The sequence below is a fragment of the Vigna unguiculata genome, chromosome 7 (assembly GCF_037176805.1).
Source record: "Vigna unguiculata cultivar grain cowpea cultivar isolate G323 ecotype 2 chromosome 7, ASM3717680v1, whole genome shotgun sequence".
NCBI lineage: Eukaryota > Viridiplantae > Streptophyta > Magnoliopsida > Fabales > Fabaceae > Vigna > Vigna unguiculata.
In genome coordinates, this window is record NC_140798.1 from 29,836,988 (window position 1) to 29,851,064 (window position 14,077).

Genomic DNA, 14,077 nt, shown 5'->3' on the forward strand with positions numbered 1-14,077 from the left:
GAGGCTCAGTATTTATAAGTAGCAACTTGAGTGCATGTGTGTGTGTGAGAGAGAGAGAGAGAGAGAGAGAGAGGGGGGGAGACAGAAGAGGTTTATGTATGCAACGTGGCAGGAGCAACAAGGGAATGTGAAAGACATAAGAAGGTGATTCAATCCTACTTTGGACGTAACATAGCATTACATGTTTATAGTCGTACTTAATATTCATGTGACATGTGAATGAAAATTTTGAATTTGTACGAAAGAACTGACAACATTTTTCTGTGGAAAAGTAAAAGCTTTGTATTATTGCATGTTATGAAAAGATTAGTAGTAGTGATTATGACAGAAGTGAATGTGATTTGGAGTGGAGATGAAAATGAGGAAAAAGAAAAACAAGTGTGGCAGTGTATACACAGAAATTCAAAGAAGGGGATATCGAAGGAAAGGCCATTGGAGTGTTGTCTGCCTTGATTTCATAAAAAAGTGAGGAACCCCTTTGCTCATTTGAGGTTCACTGGAGCAGAGAGAGTGGTGGGGCCCACATGCATCCATAAGGGGCACCCCCATGTAGGGTTACCCTTTTGGTTGGCAAAGAAGGGAGATAGAGAAGAATAATGTATGAGTGCACGTAGGCTTTGCGTGTTGGCCGCAAGTTTTTGAGTATGGCATGGCATGGCATGTGTGAGTTTTAGAGAAAGTTCGGAGCTTCCCTAGCTTCGTATCATTCCCTACACCTAATAGACTCTTACCTTTTCTTCCCTAAGTTCTTAGCTCTTTAATTAACACACCCTACACTCCAACAATTTCAAAGCCTAACATTAACTACCCATCAAGGACATCAAATTCACAACTTATTCATTAGCCTCTGTGCCCGACTCACAAAACTCCTACACAACTTCCCTATCTGATAATAACCTTGCATTCAGCAACAATCAGTCCTGATACTACTTCAAATTCTTCTTATACATTGTTTAGAGTCAAGTCGGACTCAATTTAAATACAATTTTCTTCTTTTTACATTTTGAGACGTTTTTCATTGACAAAATCGGCTTTTGATCTTTTGGGGGAAGAGGTGTAATGAAACATTGCAAAGTCTAACGAATAGCATGCGAGAAGCTTGGCGTGCGGCAATGGTTTAAATCCTAGTTGAGTTTCTCCATAGGTCACACTTACGCAGTTCATCATTACTCTTTGGTGTTGGGTTGAGTGCAGGGTGAAATGAATTAATTATGCAGAATGGTTGAAGGGAAAAATGAAAGTGGATTTCTAAAATTTGCATGTACCATGTCTGATGCATTGAATAAGCAATGAAGTGGTTGTAGGGGGAGGGTGATGTATTGAATATGGATCGGAGCAGTTATGGGTTAAGAAATTGGCCATGCTTTTATCTATATATCTTGTGGGAGAAGAACATAGATTCTGGATGAGGTCATTATCAAATCTAAGGACTTTAATATTGGCGTGTGCACTCTGCACTTGGTATGTGGTAAATGCTTTATTTGGTGAGGCACTGCCACTGTTCAAAGGTTTTTGAAACTCAATCATGCTCCCGAGCTGCTAAAATTCTACTGCACTTGATGTATGTCTTTGACTATGCTTCGGAAAAAGGAACAGCAACATAACAAAACAAGCCATTCCTTCTTTACCCCTTATGTTTCGGACATCATCAAATGTTTCAACCTTTGCATTCACCACTCACGTGGGACTGAAACACCTTCTTTCAATAATTTGCAGGTATGGAACAAATACCTACACTACTACTCATCATAGGTAAGGTTTCATAGTTTTTTTATCGTCTAAGGAGGGTTATGTATTAATAACTAAGATTTTGGTCTATCTTATCAGTTCCAAGACAGAACACAAAAACAAAACTCTTTCTACCAAAACCAACTAGGGAAAAACATCATAAATGAATAGAAACATATAAATAAGAAATGAGAATTTTTTCTGCATTCAGATTCTTCACTAATCAGGCAATTAGATGTATATTAAATACCCTTTTCTGGGAGTCTTTTCATTTTTGTTTTTCAATAGCAATTTAAGTTTAGATCAAATTTTTATGAACAAAACAAAATGATATAACTTTTTATATAAGCAAATGACTACGGAGAGTGCTATGGCAAACAAAGAGTGCAGTTTTTGTATATGAGATGATGGGAGGAACAGAGACTATTTATCTTTACACTCTCTTTGGATCAATGGAAGGAAAGGCGCAGTTGTGCGGAGAGAAAGATCGAAGAATGTGAAAATTAAAATAAAATAAACATGAAAATTAAGAATAAAAAGTCACGTAACTCTCTTTTATGTGAGAGCAAAGATTTTCGTTTGATTATGTTTTTACGATAATTAATGATGTATTATTATAATATAATCAGTTATGTTGATTATATTTTTATATCTACATTATATATTAAGATATAATTGATTATATTTTTAAATTATGTGTTTTTTTTATTAATATTCACATATTTATTTATTATAATAAAATAATAATTAATAGAATATTATAAAAAAATAGTCATCTCATCTAATATAAATTTTCCAATAAAATGTTAATCAATCTCATTTTCTCATCTTTATTTTCCTTTCCAATCCAAACATTTTCTCATTTAAAAAATTCAAAATAATTATTTCACTTTTTTTGTCAATATAGTAAATGAGTGTAAGCATATTAACATAGACGCAGAATTTCTGGATAGAAGTACCAAACTTACCAAAATTTCCAAGTATCACACGATGTTATGTTTCACCCCAGCTAAACTAGTAAAGTTTTTCAAACAGGATTCAATAAAAAAAAATCATGTTAAACTCTTAATTTTATTACTAATATTTTTATTTCTTTTAACAAAAAACACCCTAATTTAGTCCAATTTAGTTTTTCTTTGAAACTTTAATCCAATATAGTCCTCTAATTTTATAAATATTTATATTTATTCCTTTTAACCAAATTTTGTTGAATTTATTTAACGTTTCAAACAATTTTCCATATAATAATTGAATTGTTAACCTTGTTTGACATATTTTCGTTTCAATATTAACTAATAAATTATCATGAAATACGTTTGAAACATCAGATAAATTTAACAAAATTTGGTTAGAATAATTAAATTCACACATATCTAAAGTTGGAGAGCTAAATTGGACTAAAGTTTTGAAGAGAGACTAATTCTAATTTTCACTAAAATTTAAAGGACAAAAAACATATTAAACCCTTGATTACGAGTCTGATTTCTCTGCTGAATTTTTTTGTGTTGTCCTTTACTAAGCATTAAAAACACATTGTGTTGGTACTTTAAAGATAATTTTAGTATCTTTTAAAATTGTAAAATTAATTATCATCCGTGTATTTTCCAAAGAAAACCAGTAAAAAATCCAATTACCTATGTGATTTTAATGCTTTGAATTACTCTCGTTCCCCCAACCCTATATGCATTAATGTCATTAAGAAAAATGTTCTTGAATTAAAAATGGTTCATGATTGTGGGCCATTTGGCCAACCAGGGGTCCATGCTGAAACTAATCATAAGGTATGAATTTTCTGAATACTAGACAATCAGGGTATGTAGCCAATGTAGTTGAATGTTCTCATTGGTACATTAAAAAGGTTTCTAATAAATTTTACAATATCAAAATCGATGTCCAATGTATTATAAAGATAAAGTAGATGAACAAGACAAAAGATTTAAATGAGAATTCTAATTCTTATTCACTCTTCCAAACTCACACTATTTCTGATCAAATTGATTTTAGTAGTAGAACTTAACTGCAATTCCATTTAAAACATGTATCTTCTTGATGATAAAAAATTATTTTTTATACTGTAAGTTGCTTTTTTCCTTTTATATCAATTATTTATAGAATGATAGTGTATAAAATTATAAAAGGACTTCACATTAATATGCAAATTATAAGTGGAAAAATAGATTGCCGTGACAATTACGAGAGTTACAATCAACTTCACATCTTTAAATAATAAAATTAATAGATAATGAATTAAACAAAATAACTGTAACAAAGATTTGAGTAAACTAGAGAAAAAGTGGCATCCGAAAAATTGGAAAAAAGTTATTTGAGTGATGATGTTTATAATAACTAAATAACTAAGATGATTATAAAAATATGTTAATTAGAAAAAGACGAATGGGTTGTATATTTTATGTCAGGAGATAAAGAAAAAGTATAATGAAAATTTAATCGATGGATTTCTTATACGAATCATAAGGCAGGTCGTATATTTCAAAAGTAATAAGGATTATGAACGGAAAATAAAAAATTATTAATTAAATAATTAATAAACAAATAACATAAATTGTGAGACCCTTAAAATAAAAGCCTCTTATTGTAGTAGGCTAATTTATAAATAGGTCTTCTGTTTAAAAAAAGTTAGTATACACAGTTGTCCATCTTTTAAAAAAAAAAACGTATTTTTTAATCTCTTTATCTTAGAATGTTGTGATTTGTTGTACGATTGTGTCTTCCCTAAGGAGGAGGAAGGGTATAATAAATTAGTTTTAGTGTTATGCATTAATTAAAAATACCTTTTGAAGTTATCCTTATACTATATTAGCGTCACAAGCTATGTAAAGAATGGTGTTTAAGTGATGAAGAGCAAAGTAAGTTCATAATGTTGGTTTTGAGGTCAAGGACTTCTTTTCTTTTAAGCTATAAAAAATTTGCCCTCTCATATAGAAAAACCAGAATACAACACTTTAATAACTTTTCTCAATGTTACATTGCAATATAGAATATAAATGATAGGTAATTATAACATGCGCCAAAATTATTTATTAAAACAAAACAAATGAATTTAGAATAACAAAAATATTTATTGACAGGGTAACTTTGTTGAACGTTCGCGAAAATAGTTGCAATTAAAAGATGTTTACATATCTTAAAATGTTATTCATACGTTTATCTGTTTATTTGTTTTGTTAAATAATAATAATAATAATAATAACAAAAATAATAATCCAATATATAAGCTGATTGATAGTAAATCTATATTAACATGGTTCCCAGAAAGAAAAAAAATGGAGAAAAAATACACTATCAATTTTACCCTTTGAAAAACTACATATTAAATAAGTTTTGAAAATAAAAGCAATTATTAGTCTTTTAATTTTTAGCTTGCTTATGTAGTATCCTAAAAAAGGTCTTTTATAGGATTAAATTAATATCTTTTATTTATGTAGTGTTATTGATATAGTACAAAAATATGTTAACATAATAACATAAAATGCCATATGTAGCATATAATATAAATGTGGCAGAAATATTGTATAGGTGAGGATAAAAAAATAGTAAGAGTAGAAAGTTCTTGCACATAGTAAAAGAAAAGAAAGTAGAAAGGAGCAAAGCATGTATTTTTATGACAGAAAAAGAGATGTACATCATCACCGAATAAATAGCGTATCATTATTTATAAAAAGAATACGACAACTAAAACTAACAAAGAAATTGAAGAATCAAAACCAAATGTCGCTCTATTTAGTGATTTTATTTGTAGCCCTTACCTTTCTTAGTTTTGCCATCCTAATTTCCATTTGATTCTTTTGGCTTAAAATATTACTAAAGATAAGAACGAAACCAGCAATTATCCTTTGACTCACATGGTAAAAATATTTTACATCGATAATTATTGTTAGGAAATGATAAAATACACAAATAACATGGTAATAATTTAGCCGCTACCTTCTATTCTTAAAATTGAAATTTACGTGAACAATATATCGCATCCTAATCTGCTCCACATTATAAACAATGTATTCATTGTACAGTAGTTCGCTCTGCAATACAAAGTGATAGAGAATAAATAGGAAGTATTAAATCATGACAATCATCAACAAACTTCCCTGCTAATAAAAAACTAATTTTTTTCATATTAAAATGCATACCTTGAGGCATAAATTTTTTTCAGGCTTTCCTAGGGGAACTACGAGCCCATCCTCAAGTTCCCGTGCTTTTGAGGGATCAGGAGCAGTAGCTCCTAATCCTTTTGTGCTGCAGTATGAGATTGTCAAGTATATAAATTAACTTGTAAAGCAAAATGTAGTACATTTATTGGGTGGGGTCAAATGGGATCTAGGATAGCTGGAAACTTGTTATGCTAACTGAACTTACATGAAGGCATAAATATTCATTTTATTTTGGTTAACTACATCAGCCAATTGATCAATATAGATTTTGTCATTGAATTACAATGAAAAATGTGTTACACACTATCATTGATTGAAATCCATGCCAGACTCATTGAAAATAGTGGGTACCGCTACCTCTTTAGCTGCTCTTATAATCAATTTAGTTTATTTTAAACTAAATTTAACAAATAATAATGAATGTGCCTGTATGAAGAGAGTAATGAGAGTTGCAAAATTGGAGAACAAACCTCAGTTTTCCTTCAGGCAACTGATCGGCATCATAGCAGGCATTTAGAAGCCCAGCCATCTCTCCCAGTGCAACCTAAAAAATAAAGTAAATAAAGAATGTTTACTAGATAATTGGTTCAATATTGACATATTGGACAATAAAGAAGATAATATAAATCAAACTTTTTGAAGAGATGTTTATCAATGGTAAATAAGTATAATTAGTAATTAGGTGCATATATTTGTTTTTTACTCAACTGAGTATTTATTAAATAGAGTTATTGTGATCACTTTCATTAAATTGGCATTAACATTGTTCACATGTCAGTCCAATAAAAGCTTAACTAATAATTTTTATTCCTATAATTTTCTTCTAACTCAATTATGTTCCTATATTTTTTTACACGAAGACAATGTGATCTTTTTTTTAACCGCATTGTCCTCCATGGATCTTAGGAACAAATCCAAAAACCACAACTAGGTTAATGCGTCTATTTTCAACTAGGTTCATGTGTCCAAAAATTACAACTTGGATCTGAAATAGGTGATCTCAGTGGAATTGTGTCGCCAGAGAAGAGTTAGGGAGGAAGAAGAGGATTTCCACTCACATATGATCACCTCCTAACAATGTTAACGTTGATTTTACATAATTGACCACGTTATCTCTATTTAAATAATATAAGAACTCAATTGAGTCAGAAATATTTATGGAAACAAATAAATCATAGGTCTAAATATAGAAACAAAATTACTAATTAAATCTAGATTGACATATGGTCACCTTCCAAACAATATTAACACCAATTTAACGGAAAACACCATCCTGACTCTATTTAACAAATATTGAGAATCAATTGAATAAAAAACAAATGTAGAGACTAAAACAAATATAGGAGCCAAATTACTAATTAAGCCATGAAAAATATATGAAAAATATATCGTAAGATTGATCTTCTAAATAGAATCTTGCATATATTCTCATTATATTCCAGAAACATAAGGTAACAAAAGTGAAAATTTCTCAAACTCGGGCTGTTATAATTGTCAAATAATGTTTGACATGTACCACCAATTGGTTAAATTGATAATTGGTGTTTCAGTCCTCATTTCTGAGAGCACATATATTAGTAATGTAGCAATGCTTTCATTAAACAAGAAACAACCTCACATAAAAGGAGCACCCCATCTTTAGCAGTACCCGTAGCATAGCAATAATTTGCACTTTTTGAGAACATGTCAGCAAAGTACACCCCCTTTCCAAACATGTAGCCAGTTACAGGTGCCTCGGGAGGGGCTATGCGTAAACCTGACAATGGTATCTCCATCTCAGACTCAGATAATGGTGCATCAAAAAATATAATATCTATACTCCATTTGCACATGCTCGCAAACCAAAAAACTACTGATAAAAGAAGAAACGACCTTGAGATAAAATTCCAGCCCAGTTTGTGAGCCGAGAACCATGCCACAAAAGCATCCTATTTTTTGTACTAGCGAACTGTCACAGTCAAAAAGCAATTTCCTCAATGCAAAAGGTCAAAATATATACGTTATATCATAAACCGAAACAAACTTTTAATTAAAAAAATATATTCCTAGTAGAACAAAATTTGAGAAAGATCCATAACTAATCATGCATTAGCCAGTGTTACCTTTCTGTACCGTTCAGCCTCGCCTTCTCTTGATGCCCTAAATATTTGAACAATTTCCACAGTATAGTTTGAATGTGTTTCTGCATGAGTGTTCTTCATATACTCTTCAATCTGGTGACATCAAAAGGGACAAGATGATATTGTCAGGACCAAAGAACTAAAGCGCCAGCAACAGGTCAAATTTAAGGACTGAAGTAAGCAATATTGGAGCACGATTTTTATGCTTAGGAACAAAAAAATTTTTCATGTCAGATGGAAAGAATGATATCACCATTTAGAATTCACTTTTCCTTTCTTAGCATTTTTCTATCATAGTAATAACCTTTTAATTTTAAAACAAAACCCTAAATACGGCATAGTTGTTTACCATGGAGAATTCAGCGCAACCAAATTCAACAGGTACCAGTTCACAATGAAGGCGTTGATAATGAGCATACAGGGGATCTCCCTACAGCAAATCCAGAATTACAATAATGAGCCTAAACCGGTGGCTATTTAAAATTGAAGGAAATACTTACCACAATCAAAACAACAATGCATTTCATTCATTGGTGAAGTGGATATTATTATCAAAAGGGCACTTCCTGGATATACAGAACTGTGCTAAATAATACATTACATCTATAAATTCATTAAATGGATGCAAAACTACAAATACATATTTTCCAGAGAAAGCAAATCCATTTAGGTTGTTTGTGATAAATATTGGACACCGGTCCACCAAACCTAAAAATACAACTACAAAATATCTTGTTCAAAATGTGGTATCAAGGACAAATCAAATATATCCTAATGATACTTTGTAAATTAGTTTAATCTTTAATGTTAAAGAATTAGAATTTCCATCATAATTTCAGCACCCATTATAGCCCTTGAACTCTTTTGTTTGAATACTTGGAATTACCTAAGAAAATTCTTCTCAGCAGTACACATTTATGTTTTGATTCTGATTACAATATAATGATAAATAATAACTACTATTTTTTAGGAAAAAAGATGAGTCTATTATCTACGATAACTAAACTTCAGTTACAGCCTATATCATAAGCATCAAGCTTCATTACATATTTAATTTATCCTTGTAGCTTAAAGTGACACGGATATTGTAACTGTAATAACTAACCTAAGCATCCCAGGAAAAACACTGAAAAGACTTCAAAAATTCCAGATATGGACATACCTGCACTTCTGCATCATCTTTCAAAAGCTTTGTGGCAACCTCAATCTCACTAAGAGCTTCAACCTTTGATTAAGGAGACAATTAATGTCAATGGTTAAACAAACAAAGTTATAAGTTTCTTTTTCTAGAAAAATTGTAAGAAGATGATGGAAGTTGATCATAAGAGGACAAGAGGAAGGTACCAATAATGTCATAAATGGAAGTACATAAATTATGTATATAACAATCCTTGTAAGAGAATCCACCATCCAAAATGTAAGAAAATAATTATCATAATCTATGGACAACCAAAATAACTAGATCAACAAATGCATCTGGGAAAAAAGGATTACCATTTCTAACTTGCGTTTTAACTTCTGAGGGGTGTCGATTACAAAAACAGCTGCCATATTCATATTTTCATATTAGTATTCCTCTAAAAAAAGAGAGTGCATAGCCACCAAGAGGATTTTTTTATGATTTAGCAACATTATGAAATAAACCTTTGCATGTGTTCTTTAGACGAATGAGAAGGAGAGAGACAGCTTACACATCTTTTTGAATCCAAAATCATGTGGAATTACAGTGTAGAATTCTCTGCAACAAGCAAATAAACCAATCATAAAATTAGTTTTCCAATATCTTTAAAGCAAGAAATTCCATCCTCAAATGACAGAAAATGATTTATAACATAGGTAAACAGCACACATCTCGTTCAAAAGTAAATAAAGAAGGCAAGCATCCAAAAAGAAAAGTAAAGCATAGGACGAGGAAAATAAAAACGAACATCAAATTCCGTACCCACTTAATTGCTCCATCACTTTCCTGTCTCCTTTATCAATCACATTAGCAAGTCTTTTCAGAACTTCATAGCCCTTAATAGTTCACAAAATATACAGTTAATCTCTCAACAAGACAAGATATGAAAGTTGAAATGCTATAGCAGTTCGCAGAAAGATGAAAACAACCAAATCTCCATCCAAGAGAACTTTTGCACTATGATCAAGGCTAAATGACCATGTGTTTTGTAAGTTCTTTGTTTTTATTAGTTTCTAAAAAGCAAAAGAGAAGTGGATTGAAGTCAAAAGGATTTTTAATAAAAATATATGAAAATTGAGGCTCGTTGTACAAATGAATGAATCTTTCTATTCTCACACACAGGAACACAGACAATACATTGAATTACACAAATATAAAAGGAAAAATAACAAAAGCTCAACGATATTAACAAATATTTGGCCTACCTTTAAAATTGTTGATTTGCTAAGTTTTCCAAGGGGCAACTTGTTTGCATTGTACCCTAAAGTAAAGATCTCACAGTTAATGCACGTCAAGAATATCGAATGAGGCTATATCACAATTCTAGAATGAGGAATTCAAATGCATGATAATGACTGTTGACTACTGTCAATTGTTTAACACATCTAAGGAAAACATATCGTTGCTTTAAATTAATCAACAGAATATATCAAACATGCTTTTGAATCATATGGCGTAACTCATCCTACATGAGGGAAAAGAAGCAATAATTAACTAACCTATTTCCATCATTTGCTGATTCATCATGCTCACGTTGCAAATAAGAGATATAAATTTTGCAACGCGTGGTTCAAGTTTAGATTCCTGAGGCTGCTTTCCTAAAGCACGATCAGGATTTTCTGTAACCTAAAAACAAGATCCAAGTGTTTAAAATGGCGGATCGAATTAGTTTCTCCTCCTTTTGCTCCCCATCCACCAGTAACACTCCAAGTAAAACAAAATACTAAGTAAAATTTACCATAGAATGAGAAAAAGGGAAATTTAGTGTATACAAATGTCTTTATGCAAAAGAGACGGTGAACTAACTTCACAATTAGTAGCAAGTGGACCCCATTTAATTGCAAAATGCACATCAAGTTATATGAAGCAAAAGAAAATACAGCAAGAGGAATAGAGTCGCATAACTCACAGTGGATTCATTTTCCTTGCCACTGTAGTCCATTTCCAGCCACGCATAACTTTTAGGATAGCTAACAAAACTATCCCTATCGGACCAAGCATTATTGGTCTTGGCTAAAAACTTTTGTTCAAACTCCTGAATGGCTCTCTCACATGATTTGTAAGGACCATGTATCTTGTCTTGGCCCTTTACACCTACCCTTCCCCATCTATTGTAAACAAGGAATTCACCGCCACTATCCGATTCTGAAAAAATAAATTGATATAGGCAGTCAGAAAAACCAGTGCAATAAACAGAAAAGGTTGCTTTTTAAGCATTATGCAAAGCAAGTCTTCTACAACTCAAGCAACAAATTTTCGTAACTAGTTGAGTTGGAGATAACTGATATCAAACTTTCATATCTCTCTCAAGTAATCATCTGATATTATAAAATGAAAGATAAAAAGCAACCCCACAATTGTGGGGGATAGAGAAGCTCCTCCAAACTATTGTTAGGCTTTGTTAGGATAAACTTTTTTGTTAGCACTTGCACTGGAAGAGAATAAGAAATAAAATGAACTGAACTGTTGCATAAGCTAAAATCAAATAACGTACTTAACTTTCATAAAAGCATTTTCATTTAACTTTTGAAAAGATAAGGTTCCTAAATAGATTTTAGTCCATGGAGAAACTCAATACATTTTACTTCTAATTTTGTTTTCCTGCAAAAATGCTTATAAAGAAGTTTAACAAAATTCGACAGCTATAAAGAACCACTAGTCTCAACCAGTTAACCAATGCAATAAATCAACGCATCAACAAAAAGCTATCATAAATCATCAATAGGCAGATGGAATTGAAATTAACCAAGAACTTGAATCACATAGAACTTGTTATTGTTGTCGCTGACATTTGTCTGATTCAACATGGCATCATAGACATCACCACCCTGCATTGTTCAAAAGCGTACCAAAACACGTGAGCCTTAAACACACTAAGAAACCACCGCCAATCAGCAAAATGATAGCACATGACAGACGACAATAACAACAAAATGGAACAACATGGCTAAGTTAATATTGCAATCAGGTTTAATTATGTTTTTAACGTCTGAAATTTGAATAAACCGCATTTGGCTCCGTAAATTAGAAAGACATATATTCTCACTTTTTTTTAAATACGTTTTTAATCCTGAAGCACGACAATGTTCAAGGAAATAGTGATGTCAAAAATATGTTTTTACTCAAAAATTTTAGTGGATGTTAGAATAACTAAGCCTCGCAGTTGCTACTAAGCATACCAGTCGCAGAACGTGATAGCGCGTTTTCACAGAATCCGGAAGATACTGATCGAGAACTGCCACGCCCTTTTTGGTTGCCGTCACTATCTTCACCTCTTCCTCTTTTGCCTCCTCTGCAACCTCGATTTGTTGGGAGTGATTAGAATCCTGATTTTGAGAATCCCTAGCTCTCTTTCTAGTTCTACGAGGGGAACTAACATCAGCTTCACTCGTCGCATTTTGAGTTTCTTTGCGAAGAGCAGCTTCAAGTCTACGCAGCTGGAATTATGGAAGCATCAGAGATAGAGAAAGAAGAGAAAGAGTGAATGAGTGTGAATTTGGCTAGAGAGTACCAGAGTGGGTTTTGTTCCGGTGATGGAGAGTCCACGGTTGTGAAGCTCCGTTCGCAGCTCTTCCACCCTCATTTTACTTGACGCCATTTTAGAGGGAAATGGAATGGTTACCGTAATTTTACTCACTCAGCTTTCAATTTTGAAGCTTCCCACCATGTTTGTAGCATACGACGCCGCTTTTATACCAGCGCTTGACAGGTGAGGTGTGCTTCGCACGCTGGAATAATATGTAAATAAAAATAAATTCAAGGCCTAAACTGCAATTCAGAAAGAAAATGTTGAAGTTCATGGTCCACGTGATTCTTTCTCGTCCAATTCAACAACTAAGGTTTGAGAAAGTTTTCTTTTTATTGGTACTTTAGAAAAAATGAAAAACAATTAACGAACGAAATTTTTATTATTTTGTAATTAAAAGCATACTTAAAGAAAAACTCAAATAAACTTTAAAATTTGCGGGTGAACTGTCAAATTTCAACTGATATGCTCTCCTACTTTTAAAAGAAAATATTTTAATAACTTATAATGTACTTTAAGAAATTTAAAGTAATTACTTTTTAATATATGAGTGTTTTGTTTGGATTAAAAGTGAAATAAAGGGAGAAAATAAATAGAAAGAAAACATAATTGTGGAAATGAGTTTTTTAAATAGATAGAAATAAGAAATATATATATATATATATATATATATATATATATATATATATATATATATATATATTCACATGTTTGACGAATGAAAAAATATTTATTTTAAAAGTATTATTACGTTAATTTTAAAAATCAGTATGTTATTTTTTAATAAAAAAGTATTTATTACTATTTTTATAATTTAGCATAAAATATATGTTTAATTTTAGTTGATATTGATACTCCCTCTAATCCTTTGTATTAAAAACAATAATGAATTCATAAAAAAAAATACAAGAGAAATGTGAGTTTGTTATTTCTGAAATAATAATGTCAGAAATTTTCACTTTGTTCCAAAATATCAATACAACGAAACTATTTAAATAAAAATTTAATGACATTCCATTTGTTTTAAGGGTTTTTTTTACCTAACATATTACTTACATTGTTACTAGACTTTACGGTAAATTAAGGGTATAAAAAAATTTAAATTATATTTTTGTCTTCTTATCTTTAAAATTCTAACCATCGTGTAAAATTAAATATCATTGAAAATAGGGATGGCAACGGGGCGGGATGGGAACAGGTTTTGCTATCCCATACCATAGAAAAAATTTATCTTCATCTTCATCCCCAAATCCAACGGATATCAAACTTTTGTATCATCTCATCCCCACCGAGTAACGAGTATAATCTTGTACTCATACCCGTACCCGTTTTCTTACTGCTCCAATATTAATTT

General features: G+C 31.4%; 1 protein-coding gene across 1 annotated transcript; it reads right to left on the bottom strand.

Moving 5' to 3' along the window:
- Positions 1–5,557: 5,557 nt before the first annotated feature.
- Positions 5,558–12,870, bottom strand: PARP2 (poly(ADP-ribose) polymerase). Its single transcript, XM_028079642.2, has 17 exons — positions 12,709–12,870; positions 12,377–12,634; positions 11,944–12,025; positions 11,107–11,342; positions 10,697–10,823; positions 10,403–10,458; positions 9,960–10,033; positions 9,709–9,755; positions 9,512–9,561; positions 9,180–9,242; positions 8,367–8,447; positions 8,000–8,110; positions 7,770–7,845; positions 7,511–7,653; positions 6,368–6,441; positions 5,877–5,982; positions 5,558–5,768 (listed from the first exon to the last, which is right to left on the bottom strand). The coding sequence occupies exons 1-17, from the start codon at positions 12,793–12,795 to the stop codon at positions 5,670–5,672; spliced, it is 1,770 nt and encodes a 589-aa protein (XP_027935443.2). The 5' UTR covers positions 12,796–12,870; the 3' UTR covers positions 5,558–5,669.
- Positions 12,871–14,077: the final 1,207 nt, after the last annotated feature.

What these genes read in the sequence shown, in the direction of transcription:
- PARP2 (XM_028079642.2), bottom strand. Translation starts at nt 12,795, where the DNA reads ATGGCGTCAAGTAAAATGAGGGTGGAAGAGCTGCGAACGGAGCTTCAC. An exon ending in AAGATGATGCAGAAGTGCAG is followed by an intron (nt 8,448 to 9,179) that starts GTATGTCCATAT and finishes GATTTGCTGTAG; the next exon opens with GGAGATCCCCTGTATGCTCA. An exon ending in TTGCCTGAAGGAAAACTGAG is followed by an intron (nt 5,983 to 6,367) that starts GTTTGTTCTCCA and finishes CTCATACTGCAG; the next exon opens with CACAAAAGGATTAGGAGCTA.